Raw genomic sequence first — 18,584 nt, 5'->3', positions numbered from 1 at the left:
AATAGTTTAACCCCTACTTGAGGCTACATATTGTACCATCTTTTGAAAAAAATTACACTGTACAGTAAACTCTAAGACATTTTAATGGGGGAATAATTTTAATGACATTCCAGAACCCAGTGACTGAAGCCTTTCCCTGCCCTTAGCAAAAATGTAAACAATCCGTGAGCATTAGATTCATCCGAAGCCTCAAGTGTTGTAATTCATCCCGTGCCCTGTGAAGCTGAGCCGAGGAAAGTACTGTTGAGTACCCCCCACCTGCTACTGTACCTCTCAGATAAATAAGTAATTAGTGTGCGTTAATGAAAAAAAAGTCCCTTACTTCATCAAATATGTATTCACCTTTTGTACTGGCAATTAGATTAATAGGGTTTGTCTGAATTTTCATGGCTTTTGCAGGTACTGGAGGAGTTCAGTTTGACCTAACTTCCAATATATGTAATGTACCTATAACACATGATACAAAGTGATTACAAAGCTGAGGCTTGTCTTACTGTGTTGCTTTTGACACGTCTATGTTCTGGTATGGGTCTGGATGACTTTCTCTCTCCCGGACTTTCATCTTTTTTTTTTTTTGTCTCTCAAGTGGTAAGGAAGCTAAATGAATCACTGAACATTAGGATGTTTTATGCTCCACTGTTGATGCTGTGTGTTATTTTTCTTTTTTCAGAAACCCTTCACCCAAAGTATTATGTACATTTTTTTAGAACCAGGGTTGTAGGTAGATTATCTGATTGTTAAATTTTTCCTAAGTCTTCATTGGTAACACCTAAAGATATGCTTAAAAAGTTCTATTAGGAAGCCCTAAATGTTCCTGTTGATTCAATTCCACCTTCACTATGGTGTCTACTTGTTCTGGCATTGTTGGTGTGGAGGGTACTCCTGGAAGAATTTGACTGGATTTCTTATGAATTCCCAGACAGAAGTGGTTAGCAAGGCTTCTCTTTTCATCACTTTTGCATTAGAATGGGTTAGAAATTATACATTGATAATTTATTTCCATGCTAAAAATAATGGGTTTGTTTGACTATAAGGTGGCTATATTTCCTGTTCTGTGCAAAACTATGCAATTTAGATAAAAAGCCTTTTTTATGGGATCTATTTACTAAAGGTTTTCTCCCATTGGTGTCTAAGGAGAAATTCTTAGTGAACAAAACCATAAATAAGAAGAAGGAGGTGATCTCTTTAGGAGCCACATTTATGCTGTATTTCCTCTGCAAAGTGAAGTTAATTATATCAAAATTATAGGATTTTCATTTATTTATTTAAAATCATTTTTAGCCTGCACCCTACAAAGCTCAGGGTGGGTTACATGGCACACACATAAAATAAACAGGATGGATCAAATTGATAGAGGGGTGGCACTATCTATTAAAGAGGGCATTAAGTCAAGCAGGATAAAAGTTTGCAGGAAAGAAAATGCAATGTTGAATCTTTTTGGATAGAAATTCCAGCAGTGGGGGTGTATTACCATTCTCATGGCCAGAATGAACAAACAAACAATAAAATGCTAAAAGAAATTAGATAACAAAGCGGAAGCCGATCCAAATTGCCGATGAGCGAAGAGACAAAGGGTGATTGGTGCAAAACAGCCTTTATTGGAAAGAGCCCGACTCTGGCCGAGTTTCGCTCCTAAAAGGAGCTGCCTCAGGGGCTATCGCTGTAGATTGTCTTCAGTTGTGATTAAACACTGTACTATCAGAAAATATGTACAGTCCAGGCTATGCAACTTGGCGTGTTAGTCTTCAGCGTTTGTTGATTGCATGTGTAGAATGGTATAGCGACATTACTCAAAGTATAAACCGATATGAATGCACTCCTCTTAGAGCCGTGTTCAGAAACACATTTTGAAATTATATCAGGTCACTGTTCTGTGCATCGCCTAGCGCTTCTCCAGCCTGTGTGAGATAGCATTTTGCAGACTGGCAAACCCACCCCTAACTCCTCTTCTTTTTTAAATTTGCATCGCACCATAGGATATGGTGCTATCACATGTGATAAAGATGTTTTTGCATGCAATAAGCCCTTAACGCATGCGAAAACTCCTTAGCGCATTTTGATAAATGACCCCCACTGTCTAGACTAAAGTCTCCTGGAATAGATACATTATAAGTGGCAAGAAGCTGCTAAGCATAGATCTGATTTATTATTGGACATTCTTTTATTGGGAATCCCCCTATGATTTTTCTCCAGAATTGTCTGCAGCAGAGTCATGGAGATTTGACCCTTAATTCTTGAAAGCTCCAGGAAATAATTTCTGCAAGGTTTACAACTCTGGAACTGGCCTAAAATGCACTGATATACCTTAGGAACCTGCTGCAGCCTCTGGGCAAGAAACCTGGCAGTGGAGGAATGAGGTCATACAGCTGGAGAGTTCAGGACTTCCTGGTTTCCTCTCCTTCTCTAGCTGTGGCCAAAGATGGCCATTCTCTGTCATATGCACTATTCTACCCACCTCAAATCTGACACTGTGCAAGAGAGAGAGAGATGACATGAGCCCTTCAGTTAGGGCTGTTGTTGCCAGTGTCATTTCACACAACCCTTGTGATTCTCCAGCAGCATTCCTGAGGTTTACATCTCTAAGGCTGAGACCTGCTACTCTAAAGAACTTCAACAAGAAATTCAATAGACATCATTCTTAAGTGGAAGACATTCTTAAGTGGAGACAAAAACATCAAAGTGATATTTGTCCTTTCTTTTAGAGATGCCCAGGTTTTTGTAGAAAAATTTGAAGGAGCCCTTGGGAAAGGAAAAGGAAAAAGATTTTATGCATACAAAGTGATGATGACCAAAGTAAGTGATCAAGTGAATGATTTTAATAGAATGCCACGCAGTTCTGTGACTGAAAGCTCTGATAGCTATTGTCATAATATAATACATGATGTTTGTGACTTTGACTTGCAGTATTCTATAGGACAAAATGTGGCTTTGAAAACTGTCAATGTATTTCCGTTTATTCAAAAAAAGTCGTAAATGCTAAGCCTTTCATAACCTGGATTATACTAGGGATGTGCTGCTGTTTTAAAATGACATGAAAAAAATAATGATATTTTTATATCATTTTTGTTTGTTTCCCATCTGAAATGACAAAAAAAAAATAATATTGTTTGTCATTCATGCTATTTTAGCATGTGTTGTAAAAATTTGAGTGCATTGTAAAAATACAGCAAGCTCTGAGAACAAAATAAAATGATTTACATTTCAAAACAAAATGAAATAATTGAAATAAATGGAAAAGCAAAATGAAAAACAGAATACCTCTAGATCATGCATATATTGCAAACTTTTCAAAAAATATTTCATCCATTGAGCAGACTTTCATAAAATTCCAAGGGTCCAAAGTGCTAAACTGTATTTACAATAATAGAAGCGATGCGGTGCTTCAGATGACTTCAGTATCTATTGCACACACTTTAACAGAGCTCCTAGGGGTAATTTTTTAACAGCCGGCATGAATCTAACCGAATCACAATAATAGCTAAAGAAAAAAAGTATTTTTGCTACAAATACCACAATAATAACTAAAATAAATTGCAAACAAAAATTACATATAAATATATATATAAAGATTTTTTCAAAATAATCAATCATTATTCAACCTTCAGAAATATTTCATGTAATTGCAAAAATGTAAGTCATCCCAAAACCTAAAAGGAGAGGACAATCCCAACAATACTCAAAATTATATGTACTATGGGACCACAAAATCTAATACACAAAACAAAACACACATACTACATAGAATAAAATAAGCAAAGAAATGTTTTCAACATGTATTAGTGCCTTAGCACCACCTACTCAATATCATTTATTTTTAAATACAATAATTACAAATACAGCCTTTTCAAAATAGAATTTAATAAAATACAAACACTGTGATGAAATTTATTTACTCTGGGGTGAATTTTAAAAGAATTGCTCGCGTTAAAAGGCCCATATACCTGAGCATATGGGCCGAGTACGAGCAACTCATTTTAAAACCAGAAAAATATGTGCATATATATGCACGCAACAGAACGCATGAAAAAAACAGGGCGGATTTAAGGCGGGTCAGGGTCAATATTTATGACCTACAGATAGACTGGGCAAACTGGTGGACTAAGTGGTCAAATTGGTTATTTCCTTCGCAGGCGCATGTTTTAAAATGTGCTCCTTTGTGGGTGTAAAAGCTGTCAAGTCTAAAGAAAAGATATGCAAATAATGGGGTAGATTTTAAAAGCCCTGCACGACTATTTTGCAGAGGCCACCAGCTCATGCAAAGCCCCGGGATGCGCGTAAGTCCCAGGGCTTCGTAAAAGGGGTGGGAGGGGCCAGTCCGGGGGCGTGTTGGCCGGCCGGGGGTGTGTCTGGGGCGTGTCCGGGCCCAGGGGGTGGTCTGAGGCGGGTCCGGGGGCGTGGACACGGTTCGGTGGCGGGCCGGAAGGACAGTCCCGAGTCCCCTGGCACTGCGGCCTGTGCCAGGGGATGCCAAGGCGGCGCGCACAAGTTACGCCTGCCTCAAGCAGGCGTAACTTGTACAGCAAAGGTATGGGGGGATTTAGGGTAGGGCTGCGGGGTGGGTTAGCTAGGGGAAGGGAGGGGAAGGTGGGGGGATGCAGAAGGAAAGTTCCCTCTGAGGCCGCTCCGATTTTGGAGCGGCCTCGGAGGGAACGGAGGCAGGCTGCGCGGCTCGGTGCGTAGCCGCGCGTATCTTATAAAATCTGGGGTCGGTAAGGCTGCGCAAAATCGGCAGCCTGCGCGCGCCGAGCCGCGCAGCCTGCCTCCGTTCCCTCCAAGGCCGCTCCGATTTCTTACATTTCGGAGCGGCCTCGGAGGGAACTTTCCTTCGCCCTCCCCGCACCTTCCCCTCCCTTCCCCTACCTAACCCACCCCCCCGGCCCTATCTAACCCCCCCCCTTACCTTTGTCGGCAAAGTTACGCCTGCTGGAAGCAGGCGTAACTTTGCGCGCATCGGCCGGCAGCCCCGCTCCGTCCTCCGGTCCCGGGGGCTGGTCCGGAGGTCTCGACCACGCCCCCGGGCCGGCGCCATGCCCCCGGGCCTGCCCCCGAAACGCCATAGCCCGCCCCCCCTAACGCAGCGTCAGTAGGCCCCGCCCCTGACACGCCCCGACACACCCCCTTACAAAAGCCTCGGGACTTACGCACGTTCCGGGGCTTTACGCGCGCCGGCGGCCTATGCAAAATAGGCGTGCCGGCACACGAGGGCCCTACGCGCGTAAATCCAGAAGGATTTACGCGCGCGGGCCTTTGAAAATCCGCCCCATGTGCGTATCTTATAAAATCCGGCATACTTTTGTTTGCGCCGGTTGCGCGAACAAAAGTACATGCTCGCGTACTTTTTAAAGATCTACCTCAATGTTTCCTCAAGTAACTGCTTACAATTAGGAGCACACATAAGCACACTAGGGCCTGGATTTTCTAAGGTCGCAGACCTTAGAGAATCTGGCGGTAACGGGGGGCAGGGAGGCAAAGCGGAGGGTGGGCCTGAGAAAGCCAGCAGCGATCGCACCACCGCAGTGTTATCGCTGCCAGCTTTCGCACCAATAGCGCCATCGTAAAAGGTGGTGCTATTGGGTGCACAGCAGCGATAAGGGTTCTTACATTTTCGCAGCCAGCGATGTTTCCACCGCGTCCGCCCCGACTCCTCCTCTTCTGGTGCCACCGCCACCCTGACTCCGCCCTAATTTAGCTATCGCATGCGATCCCATTAGAAAATGCCCCCTAGGTGTGTTATATTTTATACATTTGCACTTCTGCGAAGAATTTAAAAGTCCAGCGTATGTGAGCGCATGCACGCTCATGTTAAAGTTTAAGAACATGAGAATCTAAAAACATGCCATACTGGGTCAGACCAAGGGTCCATCAAGCCCAGCATCCTATCTCCAACAGTGGCCAATCCAGGCCATAAGAACCTGGCAAGTACCCAAAAACTAAGTCTATCCCATGCTACTAATGCTAGTAATAGCAGTAGCTATTTTCTAATTCAACTTAATTAATAGCAGGTAATGGACTTCTCCTCCAAGAAATTATCCAATCCTTTTTTAAACCCAGCTACAGTGACTGCACTAACCACATCCTCTTGCAACAAATTCCAGAGTTTAATTGTGCGTTTAGTGAAAAAGAACTTTCTATGATTAGTTTTAAATGTGCCACATGCTAACTTCATGGATTGCCTTCTAGTCCTTCTTTTATCTGAAAGAGTAAATAACTAATTCACATTTACCCGTTCTAGACCTCTCATGATTTTAAACACCTTTATCATATCCCCTCTCAGCCGTCTCTTCTCCAAGCTGAACAGTCCTAACCTCTAGTCTTTCCTCATAGGGGAGTTGTTCCATCCCTTTATTATTTTGGTCGCCCTTCTCTGTACCTTCTCCAGTGCAACTATATCTTTTTTGAGATGCGGTGACCAGAACTGTACACAGTATTCAAGGTGTGGTCTCACCACGGAGCGCTACAGAGGCATTATGTCATTTTCCATTTTATTCACCATTCCCTTTCTAATAATTCCCAACATTCCATTCTTATGTTCAAGAACACTAAAAATTCTCAAACAATGAAGCTTGCCACTTGAAAATTATAATAGGGCACAGGTATTACATTACCAAAGAACACAGTCTCTTTGTGCAGTTACTATTAGCTGAGGATCAACAATAGCTGCATATTCGAGACCAATGATGAAGTGATTTCGTATTTGAAATCACACTTTGCTCAACATGTTTCACCTTATATTCAGTGGACCCAGTGGCATTTTTTTAATATTAAAAAAATTGTGTGGGAAGTTTACTGCACAGTGTGATATGAGAGAGAGAGAGAGAGAGAGAGAGAGAGAGAGAGAGAGAGAGAGAGAGAGAGAGAGAGAGAGAGAGAGAGAGAGAGAGAGAGAGAGAGACTATCTACAAGGCCATTGTAGTAGTTATTTATTTATATCTCTATAAGAGGCCCCCCTAATAATTCGAGGTGAGGTTTAGGTAGTAGTGTAGGGGTTAGGGGCCAATTTTACATGCAGAGTGTGACGTACAAACAGAATAGTACACTTTTGTGAAGATTTGGTGTCCTTCAGAGTGAGGAAACTCACACAACAATGAGATTTGTACAATGTTCTTACAAATCTCATTGTTGTGTGAGGTTCCTCACTCCTAAAGACATCAAATCTTCACAAGAGTGTACTATTTGTACGTCTCACTATGCATGGAAAAGTGGCCCCTAACCCCTATACTACTACCTAAACCTCACCTTGAGTTAATAGGTGGGCCTCCAATAGTAGCATAAATAGCTGCTTATTATGGTGCCATCCCCAGAGGTGCTCTCTCTCTCTCTTCCTCCCCTCATCTCAGGCCCCTTCCCCAGCTTAAAAATGCTCAAAACAGAATTTGTGAAGAAATTGCATTATGGGCACAATGCATTATATTGCACAGCTTAAAGCTACTGAGAAAGGTGTAGTTCTTTTTGGTGATATCGTGCGTTGTGGCTTGCACTTTGCGAAGCCAGCACACTTTTGTGGAAATCATACCCACAATCTCTCCCCTTTTAAAAATTTGCATTGCGCCATGCGTTATGGTGCTTATTGCATACTTTAAGGCATTTTATGCATATGAAAATACCTTGACATGTGCTTTAAGGCCATAGCGCATTTTGAAGAACGATGCGGTCAATCAGCAATGTAACCTTCCACATAAGCACACCACCATCTTGCTGGATAGTGAAACGTCACACATAATGGACAAACATGTCATTAATTACACCCAATCACACCTTTATACTCACAAGCTACAATAATCATGCACTCAATCCCATCTAAAGCAAAAACCCTAAAGAAAAACTGCCCAATTAACCCGACTATTCAATCCCTCAGGACTCAGGGATTTAAATTAAAAACTTCAGTGCTGTTCACTCCACAATAACATTCGGTCAATGTTTCTTCCCCTACTATTAAGAATCTTCTGTTTCACAAAGCACTGGATATCTTCCACCGTGTGATTACATTCCAACCAATGTGCTGTTAGTGATGCCTCCCATTCAGGCACGTTGACTTGCACTACAGTGCTGAGATCGCCATATCTTAAGTGGTAAATGTATATATACCACCTGCAAAGAATCACAAGTATTTGAACATAAATAAGTCTTGCCTGTTACTGGATGTAAAAACATCAGTAATGATATAGACAAAGGGCAAACTTTTCATCTGCTACAATATTTATGGCCCATTTCAAATCCGGAAGAAGGTTTTAAAAAACTTGAAGAAACTAATCAATCACAGAGGTTGCGAGCTCTCTGATAAGCAAACAATGGCATGTTTTTACATAAATATTGTGTGTTTGAGTGAAGTGCCTATGTTTCTTTATAATCCATATCACCTGAGTAGTATAAATCATATATGGCAACACACACACACACACTGCCTGGTTTGTTGAGATCTTAGGTGTCTTTAAAAACAAAAAATCTCTATTGATATACAATGCATATTTATATGGCTTGTGAACAATCTTTTTTTTTGGAAACCTCTGTGCACAAACTTAGCCTGCATCGCAATAGATTTAAATTTGTAATCATTAACATCTGAGGAAATATGCTGTATATGAAAAAACTGTTCAATCAGGATATTAGTTCTCAAGTGCCGAGGATGAAAGCTCATGAGTATTGTTGGGATGGAAGTTTTTGATATTGGGATGACTTTTATTTTTGCTATTACTTGAAATTATATATTTATTATATACAGATAGATATAGATAGATAAATAGATGTAGATATAGATAGATAGATAGATATAAAAAATAGTATATGTTTGAAATTTCTGTCAGTCGAATAAAGGTTGATTAGTTTGAAAAAATACTTTATACATTTTCTATAATTTTGTTTGCAGTTTGTCTTGTTATTATTTATGACATTCCTAACTAACACCAATTTTCAAAGCAAACTTTTGCATATAAGTTCACTTTGACAATTAGCCCACAAAAATTACCCATACAAAGTTACACCTGCGCCGAAAGCTCTTAGGAAAATGTATGTGCAAAGTTTGCAAAATTGAAAAGTTTATGTCTAAATGGAAGCCCTGCCCGTATTCTGCCCCAGAATGTCTCTTCCCCATGCATTTAAAATTATGCACCATGTGTTGCACATGGATATAACATATGCACATACTGACTAGACAATTTTCAAAAGGGCCATGTCTGCAAGTAAAGCACTGCTTTACTCAGAGGTCCCTTTGAAAATGACCATCTTAATGTGCAGAAACTACCTTTGCATTAGTATTAACATAAATCAATGCAAATGAGGTAATGAGATGCAAAAGTATGCAAAATAGTTCATTATCTCTTAGTGCAGTAAAAAACTGCATGGGTTAAAATGGGCAAAAAGTAATGCAGATGAAATTAATACAAAACCATTTTGTGTTGCCATCCACAATCACACACATTTTTTAACATCTGTAGTAGCATGTGTGCCTTTTTTCGTATCTCAGCATCAGCCATTAATATGCACACTGGTGGCCGATGTTTATGCAGTTTAGTACATTGGCCTCAGGCAGCAAATATAATGACTGACTTAATTACAATAATCATTCGGTACCTATTTGTGTGAATCTTTTTTAAATTTTAAACCTTTCTAAGTAAGTATGAGGGAATACATGTTTTCGACTGCCATCGTTTGATTCTCTGTTGTAAGCTGATACACATGGATTAATGCATTCTGAAATCTATATGAAGGAAACCCATTTAAATGAAATATAAAGAACTGAAGAACACTATTAAGTAATTACAACCAGTGCTATTGTATGCAGGGCAGTTTTCAGACAAGGCTGATCACCTAATCTAGATAGTCCAATTTTAACTGCCTGGATTTAGGAGATTTTTTGATATAAATTTCCCCTAAATTTAGGCAAACAAAATTTGGCTGTTCAGCCTTGATTGAAAATAGGCACTTAACTCAATCCTAACTCCTCCACCCCCACCAGTCAACAGTACTGCCCTCCACATATCTCACTGTATTTAGAAGTAAATCCTGGGGTATGATAGCCTCCCTGGTAACCCTAGTCCCATCTTACACTTTTACAACGTGAAACTGGATGGCCAGCAGCCCCCTCCCTGGATCTACCTCCTTTCCAACTGAAAGTAGAAGTAGTGTGAGGGTCTACTCCTCCCCCCCACAACCTTTCCTCCTAACTCTCCTTCAACCTACCAGAAACTGAGCCAGAGGAGAATATAGTCTTGCATCTCCCTGGTTTCATGTCTCCTGTTGCTCTGAAAATAAATTGCACCAATAAGGGCACTTCATTACTTATTCTGCAAAGAGTAATGGTGCAGGCAGGAGAACTTTGTCTTCCCGCCTACCTGTAAATATTGGAACCCTCCAGAAGGGTGAGTGTATCTTCCGAAGTGGTGCTGGCGGTAGGGTGGGGTACCTGGGGACTATGGAAGGAGAAAAGGACTGGAATCAAGGGACTTTATAGCATAATGTATCTTCTGCTGGGGAGGTTGTTTCTTATCACCACGAGAAGAAGGGAAGGATGCAGTACCCTAGACCGGACTTATTTTTCCAGTGGAGTGAGGTAATCCATCTTGCTGAGTGACCTGTTCCCTTTTGGCTGCTTAACTTGGAGGATATCAAATATCACTGTGCATGAGGAAAGGCTGAAGAGGTTAGGGCTGAAGAGGGCTGAAGAGGTTGAAGAGGGCTGAAGAGGTTAGGGCTGTTCAGCTTGGAGAAGAGACGGCTGAGGGGGGATATGATAGAGGTGTTTAAAATCATGAGAGGTCTAGAAGGAGTAGATGTGAATCGGTTATTTACACTTTCAAATGATAGGACTAGCGGACATTCATGAAGTTAGCAAGTAGCACATTTAAGACTAATCGGAGAAAATTCTTTTTCACTCAACGCACAATAAAGCTCTGGAATTTGTTGCCAGAGGATGTGGTTAGTGCAGTTAGTATAGCTGGGTTCAAAAAAGGTTTGGATAAGTTCTTGGAGGGGAAGTCCATTAACTGCTATTAATCAAGTTTACATAGGGGCGGATTTTCATACTCCGCGAATAGGCCTACTTTTGTTTGCGCTCCAGGCGCAAACAAAAATAAGCTGGATTTTAGTAGATACGCGCAGAGCCGCGCATATCTGCTAAAAACCTGGATCGGCGAGCGCAAGGCTATCGATTTTGTATAGCCAGCGCGCGCCGAGCCGCGCAGCCTACCCCCGTTCCCTCCGAGGCCGCTCCGAAATTGGAGCGGCCTCGGAGGGAACTTCCTTTTGCCCTCCCCTCACCTTCCCCTCCCTTCCCCTACCTAACCCACCCACCTGGCCCTGTCTAAGCCCCCACCTTACCTTTGTCGGGGGATTTACGCCTCCCGGAGGGAGGCGTAAATCCCCGCGCGCCAGCGGGCCTCTTGCGCGCCGGGACGCGACCTGGGGGCGGGTACGGAGGGCGCGGCCACGCCCCCGGACCGCCCCGGGCCATAGCCACGCCCCCGTACCCGCCCCCAAAACGCTGCCGACACGCCCCGAAAACGCCGCGACGACCGGGACCACCCCCCGACACGCCCCCGACACGCCCCCCTCGGAGAACCCCGGGACTTACGCGAGTCCCGGGGCTCTGTGCGCGCCGGTAGGCCTCTGTAAAATAGGCGCACCGGCGCGCAGGGCCCTGCTCGCGTAAATCCGGGCGGATTTACGCGAGCAGGGCTCTTAAAATCCGCCCCTTAGGGAATAGCCACTGCTATTAATTGTATCAGTAGCATGGGATCTTCTTAGTGTTTGGTTAATTGCCAGGTTCTTGTGGCCTGGTTTGGCCTCTGTTGGATACAGGATGCTGGGCTTGATGGACCCTTGGTCTGACCCAGCATGGCAATTTCTTATGTTCTTATGTTCTTATGATAGTTAGTAAATATCAGGCCCTACCTAGAATTAACTAGTGGCCATTTGGCAAGCTCCTGCAAAATTCTGTGGAGAATTAGAATATGGTATTTAGCACGAGCTTAAAAAACCCTAAATTATGTATGACTTTCCTTCCTTTATATGTGTCAGCTTGCAAATTTTGGTGAGCCCATGCAAATGTCTTTCAGGACCACTTTACCCTGCCCTGTAAGGCCTACCTACTTGCACAAAATGGCCTTACCGTGAATGCTAAAATTTATTGGATAGGCTGCTATTTTTTATATTATATTGCAAAAAATTTCCATGAAGATAAATTCACGGTGACATGTTAATAACGGAAGTCCAAAATTCAAATGAAAAAATTTGCAAATACTTCAAGTACAGCTGCATATGAAATTCAAAATATTCCACAGCAAATTAATGACTTTTCCCTATTCTGCGCTTAAGTAAAAAAAAAAAATGTTTGAATACATTTTTAAGTCTAGCTGTGCTCTGACTGGTCTTTTAATTGTATTGATTATGCTTATATTTCTATGACCCAAACGTTTGCTTTTCTTACTGCTCCATTCTGTTTATTGTGCTTGCTCTGGATTAATATAATTCAGCACTTGATGCTTGCTCCAGTGAGGGATTTCCCTCACTGGAGCAAGCCTGTCAGTTCCAGGCGCTACGAGATGGGGCTTAGAGAAGTATCATTTTCCTTTGTAGCCTATTTCAATTTGTATTTTACGACCATGAGAAAAGCATTAATCAGATGGCCTCCAAAATAGACAAATCAGGCTGAAATTTGGCAGCTTTGGGTGAGGAGCTAAAAATCTTAGTTCCTCATCCAAAGCTGCCAAACTACAGCCCGATCTGATTTGTGAGTCAACGGTACAACTGCACTCACTATAGTGTCCAGGTTAGGAATGGACAGTCACTGTATCTCTTTTTTTTTTTTTGTTTCTTTCCCTTTCTAGAAATGGATGAAATTTCAGAGAGATTTTGAGAATTTTAGAACAGCCTGCATACCATGGGAAATGAAAATCAAAGAAATTGAAAGTAAGGAACAGTCACCAACAAAAGAACTATTTATCCAGAAACTGTAGTGGGTCTCAGATTATTTCCTAATGTAATTTATGTGCTGTTATTACTTTATAGTATAGTAAGGATGTGAAATTATCTGCTGTGAAAGGCTGAGGTTTAACTATGAGTTTTAGAAATGGGTCCTGCCTGACCTTAGCTGGCAGGAAATCTGCATTGCTGGAACAGAGACAGCCCTGCTATCTAAGACACCATGGTATTCCTAGAGAGAAGGGCATCATGGATTCAGATGACAGCTGAATTGACTTTTTGTTTCTCAGAAGCACCTAAAACAAGCACCACTAACAATCCGTAAAAGGCTTCTGATGGCAGGTTCTTTAGTAAGCATGGTGGCGTTATTCATGGAAGCAGCACGTGCTTCTTTCCCTTATTGAAATATCGCTGTACGTTTGGCTAATCAAAAGTCCTCTTTCAGGCATCCACAATTATTTTTCATTACAAACAAATGTTTCCTTGGCTGGATTTTCTACCCTCCACAGTTCTCTAACAATAGCAAAGGTGGGCACATCGTAGTTTACTTTCTAGCTACCTCAAAATCATTTGTCAATGGTTTACAAAGTGATGGGCCATTTACTGAACTTGACAACATCCCAGTACTTTGAAAGGCTTGCTTACTCACTAAGGGCTGCGTTTAAATCTTAGCGGAGTCATATTTCAACAAGCTGAGGAAATGTTCATGCTGAAAAATGAGAATGGCTCTGGAAATAATAAGGAAATATGACTTCGAAGAACTCTAGACTTGGGCTTTAAATATATTTAAAGCCCAAGTACTGTCATCAGATGAGAAAAAGTGAAAATAGCATAGCATGTAACGAACGTTATTGCTGCAGATTAAAAGGGGGAGAAGGGACAAATACGGTTAAATAGATGGTAATGTGTATAGCAAAACGTTTGAAGAAAAACTGTACTTGTCTCTGTCCTTCTAGGTCATTTTGGCTCCTCTGTTGCCTCTTACTTTATATTCCTGCGATGGATGTATGGAATAAACTTGATTCTCTTTGGACTGACATTTGGACTTGTCATGGTGCCTGAGGTAAAAGTGTTTCAAAAAATTTTAATGCTCTATTTAAGAACATAAGAAGATGCCATACTGGCTCAGACCAAGGGACCATCAAGCCCAGCATCCTGTTTCCAACAGTGGCCAATCCAGGCCTGGCAAGTACCCAAACATTAAATAGATCCCATGCTACTAATGCCAGTAATAAACAGTGGCCATTCCCTAAGTCAAATTAACTAATAACAGTCTATGGACTTCTCCTCCAGGAACTTGTCCAAACTTTTTTTAAACCCATCTAAGCTAACAGCCTTAACCGCATCTTCTGACAACACATCCCAGAGCTTAATTGTGCATTGAGTGAAAAAGAATTTTCTCCGATTTGTTTAAAATGTGCTACTTGCTAACTTCATGGAGTGCCCTCTAGTCCTTCTATTATCTGAAAGAGTAAATAACCAATTCACATTTATCCGTTCAAAGTTCTTTCATGATTTTATAGAACTCTATTATATCCCCCCTCAGCCATATCTTCTCCAAGCTGAACAGCCATTCCTTTTGTTCGCCCTTTTCTGTACTTTCTCCAGTGCAACTATATCTTTTTTGAGAAGCGACGACCAGAATTGCACACAGTACTCGTGCAGTTTCACTATGGAGTGATACAGATTTTTATAGCTATATTTCTTTTATCTTATTTTCTATGGGTTTTTGATATTTTTGCTTGACTTTCTACCATTTGAAACTAAAGAGAGAAATTGCCCAGTACCCATCACAGTATTATAAATAAACTGTTTGATTTTTTTTTATATATGACATTGGTCCAAATGGTCCATCTATGTAACCTCTAACTTATCCTCTACCTACAGAAAACAATAAGTTGTATTTGTTTCAGTAGTGGAAGGTGTACATTAGGTTTTTAAACTTTAAGCCATGATGATGTCAGCAGTGATAGTGTTTACCTTTTACCAAGGCTAATTATTGTGTAGTAGGACCAAATGTTTCCCACATCTGTTTAAACTGGACTGAAATTGGTCACATTTAGATACTATTGCTTCCAAAATACTCTCGAAAGTAAAAAACTTCTTTATGAATAGAGGCTCTTGCAAAGAAGCAATTTTGAAGCAGAATACTTTTTCAGTACTTGATTTCATGCTTATTAGAAGGTATTCCAAACTATCAAACAGGCCAGTTTAGGAAAGCACACCAGAAGGCGCCCATATTCATTTCTTAGGGCCAAGACTTTCAATTTTAAGCAACGCAGGACAAAAAGCATACAAAGAGCCAGCAAGTTAGTTTGCTTGCGTAATTCTGACATAGCTAGCATGTGGTTTGCTCAAGGGGTTTCATTTTTCTACAGCTTTAGAAAGGGGAAAAAAATCCACAGAAAAAAATTTTGCAAGTGCAAACCTGCAAAAAGCACTGGTGAACTTTAGTCTGTTTCTTGCACTTAGCACTTCCAAACAAAAGCCCCCAAGGTGCTTTCAGCAGAATTTTTTTGCTTGCACAAATTCTCCTTTCATGCTGTGTTTCCTTTTCGAAACTGCAGGAAAATAAATCATTGAACAAAAGATGTGCTATTTCAGAAAATATGCCAGCACACTATTGTGAAGGCTTTTAAAAAAAATCCTCTATATGATTTACATGCAAACAACTAATCTGCAATCATACATTTTTAAATAATATTGTTTAACTATCTCTGGCACTATCTATCTCACACATCAATGCCATCTTCAACCTGAAAGATATAAAAATGGGGCTTTCGATGTCATTTTCCATCCATAGTTCCATCATTTCACACTATTTTAGGATTCTATTTTTTTTCAGCTTGGTAAAGGATTAACTGGAATTTGTTGCCAGGGATGTGGTTAGTGCAGTCAGTGTAGCTGGGTTTAAAAAATGATTGGATAAGTTCTTGGAGGAGAAGTCCATTACCTGCTATTAATCAAGTTGTCTTAGATAATAACCACTGCTATTACTAGCAACGGTAACATGGAATAGACTTAGTTTTTGGGTACTTGCCAGGTTCTTATGGCCTGGATTGGCCACTGTTGGAAACAGGATGCTGGGCTTGATGGACCCTTGGTCTGACCCAGTATGGCATGTTCTTATGTTCTTATGTTCTTAACTGAGTGAAGCACTAATGACGAGACAACCTTTGCTGAAATACCTGATAGTCACTTTACCTACTATGTTTGTTATAATGTATGATATATGTTACGGACCCTACGGTTACATCACCATTAAGACATGGGTGAGCCTTTAGTTCGGTTAGAGAGAATGCAGGTTAGTGTGAGGGGAAGGTTACCATTCAAATTCAGCTCCTTCCTTTGAGGAGTCTGAAATGGCCGTCCCCCTGAGAGTCTATGCAGCAGCTCTTTACAGAGAGCTCAGGGGGCAGTCCCTTTAGGTTTGCCAGTGGCGTAGCGAGGGAGGGGATGGGAGGGCCAATGCCCCTGGGGGGACGACATAAGGGAGGGTGCAGCAGCTCGAGTCTTCCAGCTCATTTTTTGTTTTGCGAATGTACACTGCACATGCTAGCATGCCACAGAGCTCAGAGGCCTGTCTTGAGTCAGAGTGCTTCTTCTCCGCCTCCGCTGGGGTTCTGTCTGGCTCTGCTCTGCTACTAATTTTCAGCAAGCACTGTCTCTCTGCACAGCAGGGAAGCCAGGATAGGTCAGGACCAGGTGTTTTTCTACTGCTCTGCTCCCTAATTTGGGTGGGTGCCTGGCCTGGGACTTTATAATTCCTCCCCCCTAGGCCTGCACCCCACTGCCGACTGCCTAGCTGTCTCTGAGTTGATACAAAATAAAAAACAAAAAACAGTACCGTGACCATCCTATGTGTTGTCACTGTCTGCAATCATGTGCATTACTCTCGCACCAGACCACCTCCAACTTCCTAAAAATGGTAACTGCAATGGCATGGCTATGGGTGGACCCATAGGCCTCAGAAAGTAGGGGGAGACAAAGGGCCCATGGCATTCTCTCCCAAATTTCCACCAGCTATGGAAGGAGAAGACTCATTGATGGCAGGTGGGACAGCATATGTCCTTTCCACCTTCCTCTGAGCTTTGACATAATCCCTTCATTCAGCCTTTCTACTGCAAATGAATCGGATTGCGGCCTTGCCATACTTCGGGTTGTCTCCTCCTACTCAGCTGCTGGAGCCTGAATGACGTCATCGGCGCTGACAGTTGATGAGGAGGCTGCAGCCCATGTGGCAAGGTCTCTCTCCTCTGCAAGCAGGTTTGGCTGAGGCGTCGCAGAGCCTGTCCCACGGTGGCCAAAAAAGAAGCCCCAAGCTGCCAAGGAGCCAATCCCATGTCAGCCAAAGAAGCCCAGGCCACCGTAGAACCCATCCCACGGTGGCTGAACATGAGACCCTGGCCTTACTGCATGCATATATATATATATATATATATATATATATATATATATATATATATGAGAGAGTTTGTGCTTGTATGTTTCTATGCCTGCCTACATATGTGTGTGAGAGAGCATATATGAAAGAGAACCTGTGCGTGTGTACGAGAAAAGAAGGAAAGAAGATAGGAGGAGAGAGAAGACACAGAAAGAATAAAAAGAGAGCCTGCATGTAAGAGCTTGTGAGACTGAGAGCCTGTATGTGTGAAAGCGGGAGCCTGCATGTGAGAGTGAGAGACTGTATATGTGTGTGAGTGTGGGAACCTGAGTGAGAGACTGTGAGAAAAAGCATGTGAGAGTGAGAGCTTGTGTGAGAGAAAGCATGTATGTAAGATAGTGCATGTGTATGAGGAAGGAAGGAAGGAAAGAAGACAAGGAGAAAAACAAACATGGGATCAACTGATTAGAAAAATAAGATTAGACAACAAAGGTACAAAAAAATTATTTTGACTTTCAGTGATTAGAATATACCATCTTTGGGAATGGGAATGTGCATTTCTTATATGTTTGTATTTTGCTTTTTTTTAGTATTCCACTGTTCACACAGTGTCTGGTTTCTCAGGCTTTCCATTTCAGTTTTGTCTGCATGTTTCTGTTTCTAATTTGTAGTCCCTTATTCTGTATTAGATAAGGTTCGATATGTGTTCTGCCTGTGTGTGGCAGAGATGCAGTATTTCAGCTAGCATGTAGTTTCTCTGTAGGGATTTGAAGCAGTCCAGCATCTTATTTGGCTACGAGGTATGTGTATTAGTGATTTAGGGCCTGGTGAATATTTCCATTGTTGTCTTTTCATAGATAAGGTTGCTGCTTTTTGAGTCTTGAGTTACTGCTGTTATGGCATAGTATGGCAAGGTTCTAGATTATTTTTTTTTTTTTGTAGGGGTTTTTACTAGTTCATAAAGTATTTGGCATTGGAGAGAGTTTGATTTGAAATTACTGAGGTGACACCAGAATTTGAATATATATTTTTTTGCATGTCCTAATTGTGATTTATATGCATTGCAAATCTTAAGTTCTTGTCATTATTATGATTATTGCTGTTTTATTGTAGTTATGATATTCTTCACTGTTTTAGAAAGAGGATTTATAAAAGAATACATTGATATTTGTTTTATTACATGAATGGATCTGATGTTTCTGTTAAGTATTCTTTGTTTACTTTTTACATGATATTGTGTATTTATAAACTATAATAAATTAATACAGATTAATAAGACATTTTT

The 18,584-nt window shown here is 41.4% G+C and overlaps 1 protein-coding gene across 1 annotated transcript in view; it reads left to right on the top strand.

Annotated features, from left to right (window-relative positions):
- Positions 1–18,584, top strand: part of LOC115098868 (transmembrane channel-like protein 1) — a 185,679-nt gene that overhangs the window by 64,384 nt on the left and 102,711 nt on the right. Inside the window, exons 5-7 of the mRNA XM_029615918.1 lie at positions 2,703–2,793; positions 12,822–12,903; positions 13,872–13,978. Coding sequence (XP_029471778.1) covers positions 2,703–2,793; positions 12,822–12,903; positions 13,872–13,978 — 280 coding nt within the window. The remainder of the gene's footprint in view (positions 1–2,702; positions 2,794–12,821; positions 12,904–13,871; positions 13,979–18,584) is intronic.

Source organism: Rhinatrema bivittatum, chromosome 1 (assembly GCF_901001135.1).
Source record: "Rhinatrema bivittatum chromosome 1, aRhiBiv1.1, whole genome shotgun sequence".
Classification (NCBI taxonomy): domain Eukaryota; kingdom Metazoa; phylum Chordata; class Amphibia; order Gymnophiona; family Rhinatrematidae; genus Rhinatrema; species Rhinatrema bivittatum.
The sequence above is the reverse complement of the archived record's forward strand: the minus strand, read 5'-3'. Positions and strand labels throughout refer to the sequence as shown.